We start from the raw sequence: 17,160 nt of genomic DNA, 5'->3' as shown, positions 1-17,160 counted from the left end.
ACTTACAGAAGATCAATGGCACCTCACTGTAAGCACCTGATGCACATTTTGGAATTATATCTGGAAAGCAAAAGTAGAACCGTAAGTTTTATCTAATAACATCCCTCCAAAAGGAAACTACCTGATGCTCCAAATCATGACAATGTTGGCGCATGTCATCTGTCTCCTCTAGGTCATCACTGAGGAAGTAATACTTTCGGGACTGCAAATCAAGGCAGAGGAATGAATCAGAGAGGAACTGCATGATCATAAACACACTCAAGTAACTCAGTCCAATGCATGCTTTGCCTCCTCTACCTCATCACACAGAAAAAGGCAGAGCTCTCATTAGTCTCCCAGTTATATAATTCATTGGGATACCTGACTGTCGAAGTTCCCGTATGTCTCTGAACTTAATGTGTCCGATGAATCTTTGGTCAACAGCTGCAAGAGAAAAGAGAATCAGTGTAGAATCTAATGATATATACACATAATTTTTAAACAGACATAAATTAAAACTAAGAGACTTTGTAAATCTGGAGAAGACCAAAGCTATTCTGGCATCTGAACACTATTCATTTTAATTAAAACTATGGTGAAATCACTGGTTTGGAAGTAGTGTGATTGTGGTTTGACAACGAAGGGTAGTTAAAAGAAGGCTTCCAATTCCAGACTGAGTTATTTTCATGCCAAATGGTAGTCCAAAACCATACTTACCTCTTGAATAGCTGTCATAACAACATGCTGAACAGATTCTTCCAAGGTCATGATTTGCTGGATGTAATCTACAAATAGATTAAGTTAGGGGCTCAAATTAAGACCTAATTTGTTAGTTCCTTTCTTTACTCAACTCCCCAGATCACCCTTTTATTTGAATCATGATGCTAGGTAGTCGAACAGCATTACATTAGAGAACAGAGCTAGAAAGGGTAGTGGGTAGGGCAGAATATCATATGTTAGCATAAGTTTGCCTCAATTTTAAGGAGGAGACCTCCCTATGGAATCAGAAGGGGAAGAAAGGGAAAAAGAAAACTAAAAGAGAGAAGAGGGATCACCATATTTATAACTTCTAAACTTAGTGCTATTGAAATTCCAAGCGAGTTAAGAATTTACTGTAAATAGGAAAGCAACACCACATTTTGGACAGCTGCTTTCTAGCCTCTCCATACCACCATTTAAAGTACTCGCTGCTAAGATGTTCTCCTAGCATAAATGTCTATGCAACCTTATTATCCCCTCCCTTGTACTATCAAATTGCACATACATACCTTGCTTCTTCTCACAGCTGATGGCACAGCCTAGTACCAGCTGTAGTAATTTCCCAAGCTCTGCCGGATCAGACAGCTCTCCAACCAAGGCGACATCAGGCAACAGCTGCTCTGGGACTTGGTGGCCCAGCACCTTAGGGATATGTAGATAACAGTAAAAATACCTCCTAGCCACCCATGGGCATTCTAGCATTACAGCTATCACTATCTATTTAACTTAGTTTACCTGTTAGAAGCACAATTATTGTCAAACAGAACTGAGGGCAATGTATGCAGAAGCTGGAAAATTATGCTTTAAGAACATTGATTTTTTTTAAAAAAGCCACTTGCCCAATAAATATTGCAAGCAACAACTCAGATTGACATATATGATCTGTTCCCCGATCCCTCCCACTTTCATTCCTGTATAAACTCTCTATATCAGGGGTGTCAAACTCGTGACGTCACATGATGTATCATGTTTTTCCCCTTAGCTAAACCGGGGATGGGCGTGGCCAGAGCATGACGCATTTGGCCTGCGGGCCACGAGTTTGACACCCCTGCTCTACATCAAATGACCCTGGATCAGCATGCTAAAAGAAGGAGTTTGAACCCAGGTCTCTCTACCTTAAGCCCATCCTGAGTCTCAACAGAGTACAAAATGGGAAACAAACCAATAAGCCTGTATATCCATAGAAAATGAAACATCATATTCAACATATCTGAAGTAATGCTAAATAACAAAATCTATGGATCCAAACAAGAGATGCAGACTGAAGCTACAAACCGTTACTTTTTAACATTGCCTTTAATGTGACTGAAACAGATAACCTGAAATTCTTCATTTGAAAGCATATGCTTATTTAATGTCTCAGCAATATTAACAATTATACTGTCATTCTACCGGCAAACTCAGCCTACAGGATATACTCACATCCTGGGAGTACTCAACCACACTTTGCAGGACCTTTTTCAGGTTGCTCACCTGGAGAAAATGGGCAAAGATGACAATATATGTGTAGATTTGCTTGAGTATTCCTGTTTTCAAGAAGCCATTAAATTGGAACCCAATATTCCTAGTAATGAGATAAGCAATCATGCTACTTTATAAGCTTCAATGCTACCTTGATAGGAAGAAGAGTTGTGATGATTTAGTGGGCAAGAGAGCATGATACAAGCCAGGTCAATTGCCACTGCTTGCTGAAGATGGCTCACCGCTAAATGCCACCTTCATTTTCAATCCAAACAGCTGACTCTGTTTGGAGAACAAAGTTCGACCGTCCATTTCATGTACTCCTTCAAAAAGCACCTCGGAACTTTGTGAAGCTAAAGTGATGAGTCAAGGTGATCAAGCTGACATTTTTTGCTAAGATTTCAATCACTATTGGCACAAATAAGGGAGTAGTCTTATTTGCTATTCAGCAGATACAGGCTCTCCTAAAAGATTATAAACATAGATTTCTTCTTGTTATAATCAGATTCAAGGGACATGTCTTGAACTGGCAGTATTGAGAGTATAGAAAAGTAAATGACACTATCCAATATATACTGCAACCTAGTAACTTGAATTCCACTTTTAGGATAATCAGACTCAAGAATCCTGTGCATTTTAGAACTGGCTCCTCTTTTATATCTCAAATGCTTTATGAAGCCGGTATATAACTTGATTTAGAACACTGAAACCTCCAAATTTGTATCTGCCTGCTGTTGAATTTTCTTCTTAAGTGCTCATTTCTGCTTCTGAGTTTGAGGCCTCCCAACTAGTACTCAAACATATAATCACTGTTCCTTTCTTTTAAATGCAGACTGGGTGAAACTGGATGATGATCTTCCTATAGTACCTTCCACTCTTCTGCCCCCAGTGCATTTCTTCTTTGTCTCCACTTTCTATAAGGCTGAAGCTGTGTTACATAATCATACTATCAACTCATTTCTGGAAACCTCATTGCCATATAATGATCTTCAAATAAATGTTTTCTTTTCTACTTGCCCCCTTCCCATTTCTCTATGAGCATTTAAGGACATTGGACTTCATGCATTTAACAATCCAAATTATATGCACTTGGCTCTCTGTATTTGGTTTAACAATACTGACTTGAAACTTGCTTTACCAGACAGAAGTATACCACAGCAAGATGAAGCCAGGATTGAGTACAGTAATGGATAATTTCCCTGTTATATATTTATGTTAAACCTCTGTATTAGTCCTGTTCAAGAATTGCAGAATGTATCAAACACTGAGAAGTAGTCTATCAGAACAGTTAGAAATACAAACACCAAAAAAGAGAGGTAAGAATATCTGGGATAAGATGCTTTTGGAACATCAATTCACTGAATCACAATATATACCTTCAGTCTCCAATTGTCACCAGTGTCATCTTTAATCCGTAGGAGCCATGTTTCATTGAACCAAGATGGATCTCTGGGAAAGAAAAATGCAAAGTTTTTGTTTGTGTTTATGTGGGATAGACAGTAAATTCTTTACAGCAGATCACAAGTATTCAGTACTCCAGAAGCAATAGAAAATCCAGATGACAGGTTTTATAGTAGTTACTTAAGGCATATGCGCTGCCTGCCTTTCACCCAAAAAATCAGAATGTTCTTCTCATTATCCCATCATGGCAAAGAAGATAATTACCATGGGAACTTTTGTTTTCCAAGTTGTTGGCTTTATGTCCGAACTGATTTAACCTAGCAGTAAACTGTCCACCTATACACTGTGCAAAAGGAAATATGTATTTGGAGTGTTTAATTTTTTGGAAGACTTAGTTGCAAGTATCTTAGCTGACTCCTTTATCTCAATATGGAAAAATGGGTCGGAACAGAAGCTGCCTAATTATGACTTTTCTCATGTACAAATAATAAAGGCAAACTGTGGTTCTCAAAGGGAGATTCCAGAACATTACAGATAATGAACACCTTTGACACTCTAATACAATAGTCCAGAGGCTTTTTTACTATCAATTCTAAGATAGGTGAATCATTTATCACATCTTCATTAGCTCAATACATAGGTCATACTGCCTCTTTTTAATTACAATTATCTTTTACTTAACCAGAGATGTATTCTTAAATCATTAAAGTTTAACAAATAAGATTTGACTATGAACAGTTTGACTTGCTCTACACTTAGTAACAAATCTGTTACTGTTTACAGATTAATCTGGTTTATCTATTTCTAGCTATATTTACAAAGGGTTTTCCCTCCCACTGAAATGAGTTAATAATATCAGGATTTAAAGTGATTTATCTTTATTAAGAAAGTTATATCTTACTAGCCATGTTCAATCTATCTTTTTATTTCATTTTGATTTATCTTTTATCATATTTTATTTCTATATTATATACACCGTGCACTTCAGCGTATAGTCATGTTGGCCACATGATCACAGCAGTGTTTTCGGACAACACTGGCTCCCTTCATAAAGAAATGGAGATGAGCACTGCCCCCTAGAGTCCGACATGACTGGACAGGGAAACCTTGATGTTTCTTAAGGTTAGTCAATAGTCAAAATAAAGTAATTTGGTATTGGCATTCAGAGCTCTCACTGAGTACTCTCAGGTTGGCAGTTTGCAAGACATAGGAACAGAGAATAGAGATTGAGGGGCTAGTTGAGGATTTTTTGTTAAGACTTCCCCATCATTGGTTTTGTGAGAATTGCTTTAAGACACTTTCCTCTTCCACTAGGTTCTTCATGAAACTCACATCTTGTGTAGCACCTGGGCAATTGTGACCCCACTGGTCAAATCTTCCATCTTGATACATGGTGATCGAACATGGAAAGTTTGCATCTGAAAAAGGTAAAATCACTTGTTAAGTACAGACAAAAGGCAATTTCCTTTATTTAGAAAAGGGATAGTCTATTCTGAAACAGAAACCACGCCCTTGGATTATACATCATCATTAAGTGACCCAACATGATTCTATTAGATATGGCGACTGTAGAAAATATTTTATCACTTTCTTATAATTTCCATTTTATAAGGAGATACAAAGTGTGACAAGAATTCTCAGCCCAGGACTGCTGATGAGAATTATAAGAACTAATGTCCACACAGCAAAAATATTCTGGTTGGAGAAAACTGCTACAGAGAAATAGATGTACTTAAGACCAATATAAAATCTTTACATTTTCTCAAATCCATTTACAGATCTTAAAATCTATGCCTATAGATCAATGGGTAGCAAGACAACAGTATCCCACATGCAATGAGGAAAATGCAAGTATTCCTACATCCCAGCATGCCATTTTTATATATCCCTGCTTTCTAAATATTTCATCTTATTTAGACTGTATCAGTGTTTCTTACATGTTTTGCTTTCAGGGTTCCTTCCTACTTTTAAAAATTATGGATGACTCCAAGACTGCTTTGTTCCAAGAGTGCTTTGCATTTAAAACATTTTATTAGATTATAGAATAAAATACAAAAATACAAAAGCAAATAGCAGGACACAGTGGGGAGGAGAAGGGGGAAAGAAAAGTGAGGAGGCAAGGGAGAAAAAAAAGTGTTGACTTCCGACTCCCTCTGTTGCAGTAGAACAAGGCATTAACATCAAACTTCAACTTTTAACTTTTCCAAAATATTATAAACCAGCCATTTCTAGTTTCATTTTTTTCCACCTCAAGCACAATATCCAGAAGTGGTCTCAATGTAGCAACAAAAATACTTATATTATATTTCTTTGATTAAAACAGTCAATTTAGCCATCTCTGCTGCACTCTGTATTAAAAATTAAATTGATACATGGCATTATAAGATGTAATGTCTCAACAAAAGTATCTTTCATTGAAATCCTTTTTCCCCTCATGTTTTCCCACAAATCAGGGTGAATTTGATTTAAATCAAGTTGATTTAAATCATGATTTAAATCACTAGTAAAAAGGCTTGATTTAAATCAACTCGATTTAAATTATAATTTTTAAAGAGCAACTGTCATCTCTGTCCTGCAGCTGCTCCTCCTCTGACCTGCTATTGACTCACCAACAGTCCCAATATTTCAGAATATATAGCCTCATACTACATTACTAAGCTCCATTTCATGCTGAATAAACTAAATTATTAATGTATATTAAATAGAAAACTATTTTAGATAGATTATTTTACTCCAAAAGCATTTTATTAAAATAAATTTGATAAAAATAAAAAAATCTGATTTAAATAAAAAAAATCTATTTAAATAAAAAAATCTGATTTTTAAATTTTTTAAAAAAATCATCAATTTTTATCCAGCCTGCCACAAATCCAGAGTTCTGATTTTTTTCAGAATTACTGAGTGTAGATCCATTGCTTGCCATAGAAACTGACAACTGGTTTTTATTTAATATTTTATTTTATTTATTTTATTTTATTTAATATAACTAATATGCCGCCCTATCTCCATAGGACTCAGGGTGGCTCACAACAATTAAAACAAGCCAATAAAAACATAACATACATACATAAACAAATATTAAAACCTGTTAAAATAATCGAAAACCCCCTCAGTCCAGGCTAGGTGCCGCGAACAGCCATGTTTTTAATTTGCGGCGGAAGGTGTGGAGGTCAGGAGCCAGCTGGAGCCCCAGGGGGAGTTGATTCCAAAGGGTGGGCGCGCCCACAGAGAAAGCTCTACCCCTGGGGGCCGCCAGCCCCACATTGTCTAGCTGACAGTACCCAGAGCAGGCCCTCCCTGTGGGAACGCACCGGGTGATGGGAAGCTGTTGCTGGTTGCAGATGGTCCACCAAGTATCCTGGGCCTAAACTATGTAGAGCACCTTGAATCTCTAAACCATGTCATTATCAGCACCTTGAATCTCACCCGAGGGCAACCGGCAAACCAATGCAATGGTTTGTCGCCAAGCTTGTCATCATGGGCTAAAAATGAGTGACTGGCTCAAGGCACCTAGGCAGTTGTCATACCTAAGGAAGGACCAGAATTCACAATCTCCTGGGTTCTAGGCTGGTGCCTTAACCACTAGACCAAATGGCATTCTCTAATGCCCTGTAGGTTTTATAGCCTAAACCTTTGATATCAAACTGCATGAGATCCCCTTAAGTTTAGGAGTAGGATAACTACATTTGTTAGCTAATACGTAGTTTACTACGTATTGCGAGCTCCCGATGAATCGCTAATAATGTAACAGGATACGAACAGATGCTTTTTCTTTCACTAATAATATGGCAATCACTTCCAGCCTTCTCATACAAAAGATGGCTGGTTCTTGATTATAAATACTATGTTGGTGACCATTCCAGTCTGAATGTGGCAGAAGCACTAGTAATTTTGCAACTAATTATTATCTGGGTTTCATATAAAAATATTATTTCTTATAAGTAGCAGCTTTGGATCTGCTAGATTTTTATAGAAGATACAATTGCAAAAAAAGATGTTTGGCAAATGCAGTCTCTTGTTTCTCATTGTTGCAGTGGGAGAAAAAGCTGCCCTTCCCTATCACACAGCTTTCAATCCAAATCTAGCAACTAATAACTGTAATATTTTCTTTCCTGGGATAAGCCTAACAGCTGGCATTTTAAAAATGATGTATAACAAGCTAAATGAAATGGTATCGACACAAGATGACCAAGGTTTGCAACTACTGTACTGCTTATTAAAGATAAAAAAGATAACAAGGCAATCATTCTGGGCAGCCATTCTGAAAACGGCGATTTAGGAATTGCTCAGCCAGCAAAATTGTATCTTGAAATTTTATGCATACAACATACAACCTTGAAATGTGACAATACAGATTTTAAGATAAATAGTATTTTAAGTTTATTTCACAATGTATACTACCAAAACTCTCATGTCCATTTATTTGCTTATAACCTTCAGCTGGGCAAAATAATGCATCCTAGGGCAACAAAACTATCAAATAAGGCAACTTAAAGAATGCATCCAAAATCCAGGACCCCATGACTCTTGTGGGATTGAAATTTGACAAAGTTGTGGCTGCTTCAGTGCTGCTGTGCCACTGCCCTACCATAGTCAGACGTGGTCATGTGATCCATTTCCAAAGCTCCCTGCCAGCTTCCTACAAAGAAACTCAATGGGAAAGCCAGCAGGAAATCAAAAGTCAAGGTAGAAAACAGCTTAGATGAACTTTAGTACAGATCTTGCCAAGGAACATTTGTTTAGCAACTGTTTGAAGTTACAATGACAATGAACAAGCAGTATTTATGACCAGTCTTCAAAGTTATGCCCATTAAAGAGTCCCCATAGCTACATGATCAAAATTCAGGCCCTTGGCAGCTCCCACCACCCTCAATTTATGCTTCAACTCTGTCCACCTGCCTATCAACTCCCTTCACCCGCCTCTCTCCCTCCCAGCTCTGTCCTTTTGACTTCTCTGCCCTCTGCTGCCCCTGCTGCCGTTAGGAAGATCTTGCAAGGCCAGCAGCTACCTTGTGAAGGGCCAGGCTGTGTATACCTCATCAAGAGCAGGAGGGGCAGAGTGCAGGATGGCCAAAAGGCAGAGATGAGGGGTAGATATACAGGTGGGGGAGTTGAAGCAGAGGCAACACAGCGGGACAGAAGCATGAGGCCTTGGCCTAAGGGCTGCAGCCAGGACTAAAGTTAAACTCTGTGATCATATGATGATGTTTTTCCTAATGTTCATTTTGCTTAGCAATGGAAATTCCATCCCAATTAGAGTTGTTAAGTGAGGACTATCTATATAGAACCAAAGGGCAGAAGATTGAGTAATCCAATTTAATAAATGACTATTTCATATTATTCTTAAGGGCCAGAAATCATATCAAGTTCTTAAATGAGTATTTTTTAAATTTATGCACTCATTTATGTATCACTCCATTTCAAAATTCTTTTCAAGTGTCTGGATGATTTATAAAGATGAACACCATAAAATCAAAATTGATTTTTTAAAAATCAATAAAATCAGAAAAACCAATTGAAGCAGAAAATTGTGTGCCCAGTGTCATTACTAAAATCCATACTGATGAAAATCACAAATAATAATCCCAGATTAAATCCTGCCTAAACCAAATAATCATTTTACATAAGACGGATAATAAGATGAAGTTCCAGAAGTGTGATGTGGAGGAGGCGGAGAAGAAACACCTTCAGAATCATAATGGCCTCACCTCGTTTGCTGCCTGCCAGCAAGACAAGTGATCATCATAATGGATTCTAATAAAAATATATTTTGTGGTATCTAACTCTAATAGCTTTGGTTTCTAATTTAAGTGAATAGATTTTCCACTTATGGATGATCCTACGCAATATCTCCTTTCCTGGAGATAGGAACATTTTAGAAGACAGCTCCTAAGATATTTCGATGCTGCACCATGTAGGGTTTTATAGGCTAAAGCAGCACATTTAATTGGTCTCAGAAAGATAATGATAAACAGAGTAGCAACCAAAATATGCAACATTAGTTTACCTAACCTGGCTGATATATTTGGTACATTTTAATTCTAGATTGTCTTCAAATGTGGCTAGACATACATTGTATTACAGCAATCCAAACGTGGTGATAATGGCACAAATAACTGTCACCAGAACTGTCACCGGGAAGGACTACAATTGGCACAACAGTCTAAGATGGGCAAAAGTTCTCTTTACCATGACTTTCAGTGGCTCTTCTAACAGTAGCCATGAATACCAAAGAATCCCCTCCCCCAAATACATATTTTGAAAGCTCCAGGCTTATATATTTATAGTAGGATTTTTGGTTGCATTAGCTCCCATAACAACAGCACTTCCAAGTATAAGAATAATATTGTCCTGCACTGCTAGACAGACAACGCGTTGGACAATTACAGGAGTTAAGAGTACATAATATTACAACAGAACTACGCCTGACAAGACCTGATAGGAAAAAAACCAGAGCTGTACACAGAATAAGCAACTAAACAAAGAACAAAGCAATCTAAGAAATCTGGCTTTGGACATGGAAAAAGCAGTGAAGTGACCCAGTTTGAAACCAGACGAGTCCAGAAGCTTCTTGATTAGTTGCTTGGAGGGATTTCAATGAGCATGTGAGAGTGCTCAAACAAAATTTGGCTATACGGTATTATACCCAGTAAAATTAAGGAATGTCAACACTTCAAGAAAGATCAGGATAGAAAACCAAAACCATGTAGGTCAGTATAATTTATATCATAATGTTGTAGTAACAGAACCTTGCAAGTCTGAATGGCTTACTCCCTTTATTTTTTTGTGAACTAGGGAGGGACTTTGTGGGAGATGTTTATTCATGTTAATTTCTTGGCCAGGCCTCAGGCCCTTTTATTTGACTATTGCCTTGATAGTGGCTGTTCCTCCTGTCCCTCAAAGGCATTTCCTCTGCCCTTTACAGGAGTTAAGGGTAATTAGTGTGTTGTCTTGTCACTTAGTATAATTTATTTGCTTGTCCTCAGTCCCTAAGAGGTTAGCATCTTACTGAAAGGTGTGTGCATGTTCCCTATATTGACAAAGGCTACATTTCCAGCAATCACAACATGCCTGGTTTTTGGCCATTTAGATGCCATAAAACATAGCAAGTGAGAAGTAATTACCTCAATGGGTGACAAAAACTGATTAACTCCAGGTGAGATATGTATTTAATGATAGAGAATAAAATGAAGAATGTAGAGAATGATCCTGCTACCCAATGCATATCTAGAAGCAAGAGGTGGACAATATACAAAGTGAAAATGTTTTTTAAGAAATATAAACTTTCAATTTAAAATATGATTCGTAATTTATCTCATTACCGGATATCTTGAAACAGATTGGTATTCATTGGGGTTTTGTCCTTACATATTTCTGTATTTTCTATTTTAATTTAATCCAATTGTGGAAGTTTAAATTATACTTGTGTCTTTTATTCCTGTGAACTTCTGAGAAGTCTTTAGGATTGCAGCAATGTATAAATGTAATAAATAAAAATCATTAATTGACAATGGTTGTAGTTTTTAGATGTATGTTCTAATGTATGTATGTATTCTTTTTATTAAAAGAAAAATGTTAAAAGAAAACTTTTTTATATTAAAAGAATTAAAAAGAAAAATCTCTACTATACAATATTCATCATTTCATTATAACTTTTGCTTGACTGGTCTACAGCATTAAAGAATCAAAAACAAAATCTTCCCTCACAAACTATTAGTTATAAAAATATTTTTAATCATATAAACTTGCCCTCTTTATGGATGGCTTAACAGTACTGTAAGATTAATCTCAGTTTTTAAAAAAGTGTTCCTAAAACTTAATTTGCCTTTGAGCAATGATGCAGTCTCTTCTCTTGATAGATAGCAGTTCTATATGTATTTCATTAACATATTCTGCTTGCTATAACAAAAAAATTCTTGAACTAGTGCACAATAAAAAACAAAACGAACATAACATAGCAATAAGAAACAATATAACAAATTATAAAATTTAAGAGATCGTTTACAATAAAAATAATTGTGATCCTCTAGTCTATAACATCAAACCAAAGCAAGCCTGAGGGAAAGGACAGAATAGGAATACTCTATTGTTAAACAGCTTCTGGACTTTGTGCTTGAAGTGGAAAAAAATGGAACTTTGATTTTGGGTTTTGCTGATTAGATAGGTTTGCTGTTATAGAAATGGCTAGAATATATTATTATGTAGCAGTAAAAAGTTGAGGTTGTATGTTATTATCTTATTCTAGTGTGCTAAAAAGAGTTGGGAGTCAATGCTTTTGTTTTTCTTTTCCCTTTTATCCTAGACATTTTCCTCTTTCCTTTCTCCTTCTCCCTTTCCCCATTATTCTCAATAAATTAATAAAAATTTGCAACAAGGTTTTAATAGGAACACAAAGCACATCACACTTGGACCTTGTCTGAATACATGGGGACACTGAAGCACCTGGGCATCATAACAAACCAAGCCTGTCACTGAAGCCTGTTAGTATCAGGTGAGTCTGCAGGTCATAGTACAGCCAACAAGCCTTCCTCCAGTAATCTCAGATATCAGCTCTTTAAGAGACCATGGATTCACCTGGTAACCTGACCCCATGACATGTTATTTAAGCCTTTATTATGCAAGACTCAGTAGGTGGCAGTATCTGGCCAATCTTTTCTAGCCTCATAACTAAGGAATGCCACAGGCCAGTTAAAAATACATCCTGAAAAGGAAGCAATGGCAAAGCACTTCTGTACAATATAGTTAAGAAAAATACACAGGTATGTCTCACCAGGATTTCAATTCCACTAGATCTGACCTTGAATACTGAAGCAGGTTTAAGTAGATGTCTTTTGTGTTATACAGAGCTATACATAGTTGAGTTGCACATATATTACTGTTGGCTTTTAACAGACTGTTACTATCCCTTGTCCTCACAGAAAAGCAGATGGGATATATATATATGTGTGTGTGTATGTGTGTGTGAAAAGAAAAACTAAGAATCCTGAAAAGGCCCAAAACTCACCATTTAAAAGGCAAAGAGAAAAGCCAACTAACTACAGAGCGAGGGAAAGTGACTATATGACGTCACGCTGAGCCAAGCAAAGGCTACAAAAAAATCATGATTGATGCTTACATAGAATAGAATAGAATTCTTTATTGGCCAAGTGTGATTGGAGACACAAAGAATTTGTCTTTGGTGCATACACTCTCAGTGTACATAAAAAGACAAGATACATTCGTCAAGAATCCTAAGGTACAGCACTTAAGGATAGTCATAGGGTACAAATAAGCAATCAGCATAGAATAGCAATATAAATCGTAAGGATACAAGCAACCAAGTTACAGTCATGCAGCCTAGTGGCATCGAGAGACCTCCAAGAGGTGTTTGGTGTTGAGAAATCAAGAGGAACGAGGTCTATGCAAGCATCTGCACGCCCAAGCCAGCATTGCTCCCTCCTCACGGAGGCTCGTTTTGCCATCTCCAAATCAGGTGGATTTAGGAAGCCCGCCCCACCCGAGACGGATTATTTCCCTCTCCTTATTTATGACCGAAACAGGCCAGGAATTGCTCAAGTGGGTGCAGGAGGAAACCGCCGCAGATGCAAAGCTGCAAGCAGCAGGTGCCTTCGGAATGGAACGGTTTAGGAACGGCCACCGCCACCTTCTCCCTCCCGGGGCAGTTCCAGGGGCAAAAGCCGAGCGCGGGGCAGAGCCAGGAAAACGACACCTGTTGAAACCACTTGCAAAGGCGGCGGGCGGCTCCGGCGCTGGAGGAAAACGTCGCGTGAGCGAGGGAGCGCTGCGCGAGACGGCGCGAGAAATGCGGCGAAAGCAGCGCCCTGTTTTGGGAGCCCACCTCCTCCCCCCCGCCCCATCGGCGGGCTTACCCAAGTGAGAAGCGCCCCGCATCGCTCGCCGGGGCCCATCTCCCCCATGGCTCCGCCGCTCGCAGGAGCAGTCTTACCAAGAGCCACGCCTCCTAGAGCGGCCCTCGCGCCCCGTCCTGACGTCACCGGCGTGCAATTAAGGCGGAGTGGGCGGCGGAGGGGAACTGAAGGGGGAAAATAAAATAAAATAAATGCCTCTGGAGACGCTCTAGGAAGTTATTATTCCATTCGGCGAAGAAGGCGGGCGCTCGGAGGCGGGGTTTGGCTCGCTCTCCTTTTTAACCGTAAGCGATGGGGGCGCTCGAGACCTCCTATGTCAGAAGCAGGTCTGCGGGTGGGCAGTGTAAGAGATACACTCTATACATGCTCAGAGGCATATTTTATCTCACGTGTGTTGTCTTCCCGTAGTACGGAAAACCATTGATAAGGGTTGTTGTGGATTTCAATGTCTTGGCCGTCTAGCCTTCTCATCAAAACCCTCAACAGATTCCCCCAGGGGCTCTGCACCAGTAACGCCTTAGCAATAAACCGGTTCGCCACAGAATACGTTAAAACGCCGAGCAATGAAGTCTGGAAAGGAGAAGCGGGAGTTGGATAGATCCAGGTAGGAGAGTCCCCACTAGGGGGTAGCAGCATGCCTCGCTTTGGTGTTAACTCTTGAGAGGGAATTTGATTTTGACATGAGCGATGAGTCTCCTAAAGGGAAGACCAGTGTCCCAGCTAGCGTTTCCTTTGATACAGGCAAATAAATAGAAAGTCTACTTATTCTACAGTCTAAATACTTGCTGAACTTCAATTAACAACAAGCTGGAAGAAAGAGAAAAATAACACCAAAAAGTGGCTTGTCACATTTTCTTGCAGACTTAATGGAGGATGTTATGCTATGGTTTTTATGGAGATTCTCAGCCAGTGGTGAAATCCAATTTTTTTTTACTACCGGTTCTGTGGGCGTGGTGTGTTGGTGGGCGTGGTGTGGCTTGGTGGGTGTGGCAGGGGAAGGATACTGCAAAATCTCCATTCCCTCCCCACTCTGGGGCCAGCCAGAGGTGGTATTTGCCAGTTCTCCGAACTGCTCAAAATTTCCGCTACTGGTTCTCCAGAACCTGTCAGAACCTGCTGGATTTCACCCCTGTTCTCAGCCATCCAGGTCATGGTTGTTCCAAAAGTGCTTTTTGGGAACTGATGAAGCTTCTTGGATAAAAAGCAAAAGGAAAGTCTAGTTGCTATGCTATGATGTGTTTTGTTTGGCTTAGTTAAATTTCTACCTAAGTGCACAATCAGGTACTAAGTATAGCAATTTTGTCTCTAGCTCACACATTACATTTATTTCACACACTCCCCCAGTTCACAAGAAAGAGCCTTAAGTGAGTTACACTGATATTATCTTAATATTTTATCTCTTATGCTGAAACCATTAAAGATAGCCTCAACAACTGTAAACAACTTGGAATTGTTACACATTACTGTAGTAGTGGGAAGTCAGGGCAGCAACTATGAACAAAAGGCCTTAAGGATGCTATGTGACCACAGGCATTGTGATTTGTAAATCATGTGAACCCAACCAAATATGAAATAGCTAAACTATGGCTTAGCACAATATGTGAACCTCTACCTTCATCTCACTCTGTTCCTTAGCCTCCTGTGATTTTTAGTCATGTTTGTTTTAGGTTTCCAAAGTCACACTTTTCCAACAATGTCACTCTGTTGTAGAAATTCTTTCTCACACTTTTTAGCTCCAATCCACAGAAGTGGAATATTTATGGCTGCAGTGGTAGATATTTACTTAGCAAAATATCTTTGAACATAACTAGATCTATGTTGACATCATTATTATATTTTCATCCCATCTTTTTATGTATAATTCAATGCGGTGAACATACAGTATCTAATACTTCTTGCTTCTATTTTTCCCCACAACAACAATCGTGTAAGGTGGGTTGGGTTGAGAGAGAATGACTGGCCCAACCTCACCCAACCAGCTTTCATGCCTAAGGGAGGCATCAATTCAGAATCTCCTGGTTTCTAGGCCAGGACCTTAACCACTACACTGAACTGGCTCTGAAAATCATATAGAACTGACAAGTCTAGACACCTAAAAATCTTATAATTCAAGTAATAACAAGTATGCCAGATACAAGCCTTAATCTTATTAGGTTACTGTTAAATTTGGTACTTTTAAAAAACATTCTTACAGAGAAGCCCATAATTTTGAGTGAGTTATATATTTCTTTATGACATGTATGTAGAATCTTTCCTTTTATGATTCCTAAGAAGGTTTCAACCAGATGTTTCTGGTATCCCTGGGAATTCTGAGGGTTGTAGTCCCAAAACATTTTATTGACTCCCAGTTAGAGAAAGATTTCAAGGCATGCAAAAATATGTTTAGTCTCAAAGACTGTTACATAGGTGAAGCTCATGGTAGTAACTTTTCCATAATGGCCCATCGTGTTTCAGAATAGCGATTAGAATCTATATTTTTTGCCTTTAAGCCCAACCCACTCTCTGTTGTGCCACGCTAACTACTTAGCAGCCTTTGGCAAATATATATCCCACCAGAGAGCAATGTGTTTTATTTTCTCATGTCCTCTGCTTCTTGTAACCACTGAGATGGAAAACAAACTCCATGTGGGAAAGTTCCCAGCTGGGTTATTTTGGCTACCTTAGGTGGAAACGTGTTATTGGCCTCTGTGACTCAGGAGCAACTCAGACACTGTCTGCTCCCAGCTTCCCTTCCTAGGACTGTCTAGTATTAACCCATATATTAGTTTTTCAAATTTGTTCCAAATGATGTGTACATAAAAAAGTATGTTCTTTTTGTGCTTTTACTGATTAGGGGGTCATTTTCTGTCACTACCATCACTGTTACCCCTATTATTCCATCTTTATTTTGCAGATTATGCTGAACAGTTATTTATTATACTGATATTTTTAATTTTTCTAATAAATCAGGTACTCCAGATCAGCTGTGACTAATCTGATTACCCACCTGATATGTTGGGATTAGAAATCCCATAATTCCTAGATAGTGTAATGAATTGTCTTTGGCTAGGTTGGCTGAGAATTCTTGGAATTGCAATACCAATTCATCTGGAAGGCAACCTAGGAATACAGCATAGTGGATTCCTGATTGAATTTCCACTTCAACCGTTAACATTAGGCAGCCTTACTAGTTAGTGTTCTTTTAGCCTTCCATCTGTGACACATAATGTGTATGTGAAACACGCTTAATAATCAAGAAAAGTACCATAAATTATCAGATACGCATCTCTTCATAGCAGTCCTTGATTCAATTTTTGACTTTTCTTCTTGATATCCCATCAGCTTTGATGATAACCTTAATTCTCAGTAGGATTGTTATCTGACCAATATGGTTTTTAAGGATCAGCCTTTAAAAGCTGGCCTTTCTATTATGGCATCTTTTAAAGCTGGTGATCTAATTTCTTTTGTCTAACCATGCTGAATATATTACTATATGTCACCTTTAGGATTTTTAGTTGATAAGGAAATCTGCCTTGAAACAAGGTGGAGATAGAATGTTTAAAATTGGGTTTTTCTGGCAGTCTCTTCCTACATACAGAGGAGCTGTTGCAAGGCAATCTATTCAGCCTTGCAAACAATATTAGAATGATATTATTCTATAAGGTTTGTGTTATGATCCCATTTGTCACTTGATGTAGATGATTTATGGCAT

The 17,160-nt window shown here is 38.4% G+C and overlaps 1 protein-coding gene across 2 annotated transcripts in view; it reads right to left on the bottom strand.

Moving 5' to 3' along the window:
• Positions 1–13,551, bottom strand: part of HOOK2 (hook microtubule tethering protein 2) — a 29,439-nt gene extending 15,888 nt beyond the window's left edge. For both annotated transcript variants that reach the window (XM_070937383.1, XM_070937384.1), the window contains exons 1-8: positions 13,470–13,551; positions 4,933–5,018; positions 3,576–3,648; positions 2,161–2,211; positions 1,248–1,380; positions 697–764; positions 361–423; positions 122–202 (exon numbers count right to left, since the gene is read on the bottom strand). In XM_070937383.1, coding sequence (XP_070793484.1) covers positions 122–202; positions 361–423; positions 697–764; positions 1,248–1,380; positions 2,161–2,211; positions 3,576–3,648; positions 4,933–5,018; positions 13,470–13,517 — 603 coding nt within the window. In that variant the 5' untranslated portion in view covers positions 13,518–13,551. The remainder of the gene's footprint in view (positions 1–121; positions 203–360; positions 424–696; positions 765–1,247; positions 1,381–2,160; positions 2,212–3,575; positions 3,649–4,932; positions 5,019–13,469) is intronic.
• Positions 13,552–17,160: the final 3,609 nt, after the last annotated feature.

This window comes from Pituophis catenifer, unplaced genomic scaffold (assembly GCF_029215685.1).
Source record: "Pituophis catenifer annectens isolate HBS135680 unplaced genomic scaffold, rPitCat1.0.hap2 SCAF_2, whole genome shotgun sequence".
Classification (NCBI taxonomy): Eukaryota; Metazoa; Chordata; class Lepidosauria; order Squamata; family Colubridae; genus Pituophis; species Pituophis catenifer.
Note: the sequence above shows the minus strand (reverse complement) of the source record. Positions and strands in the feature narration are given on the sequence as shown.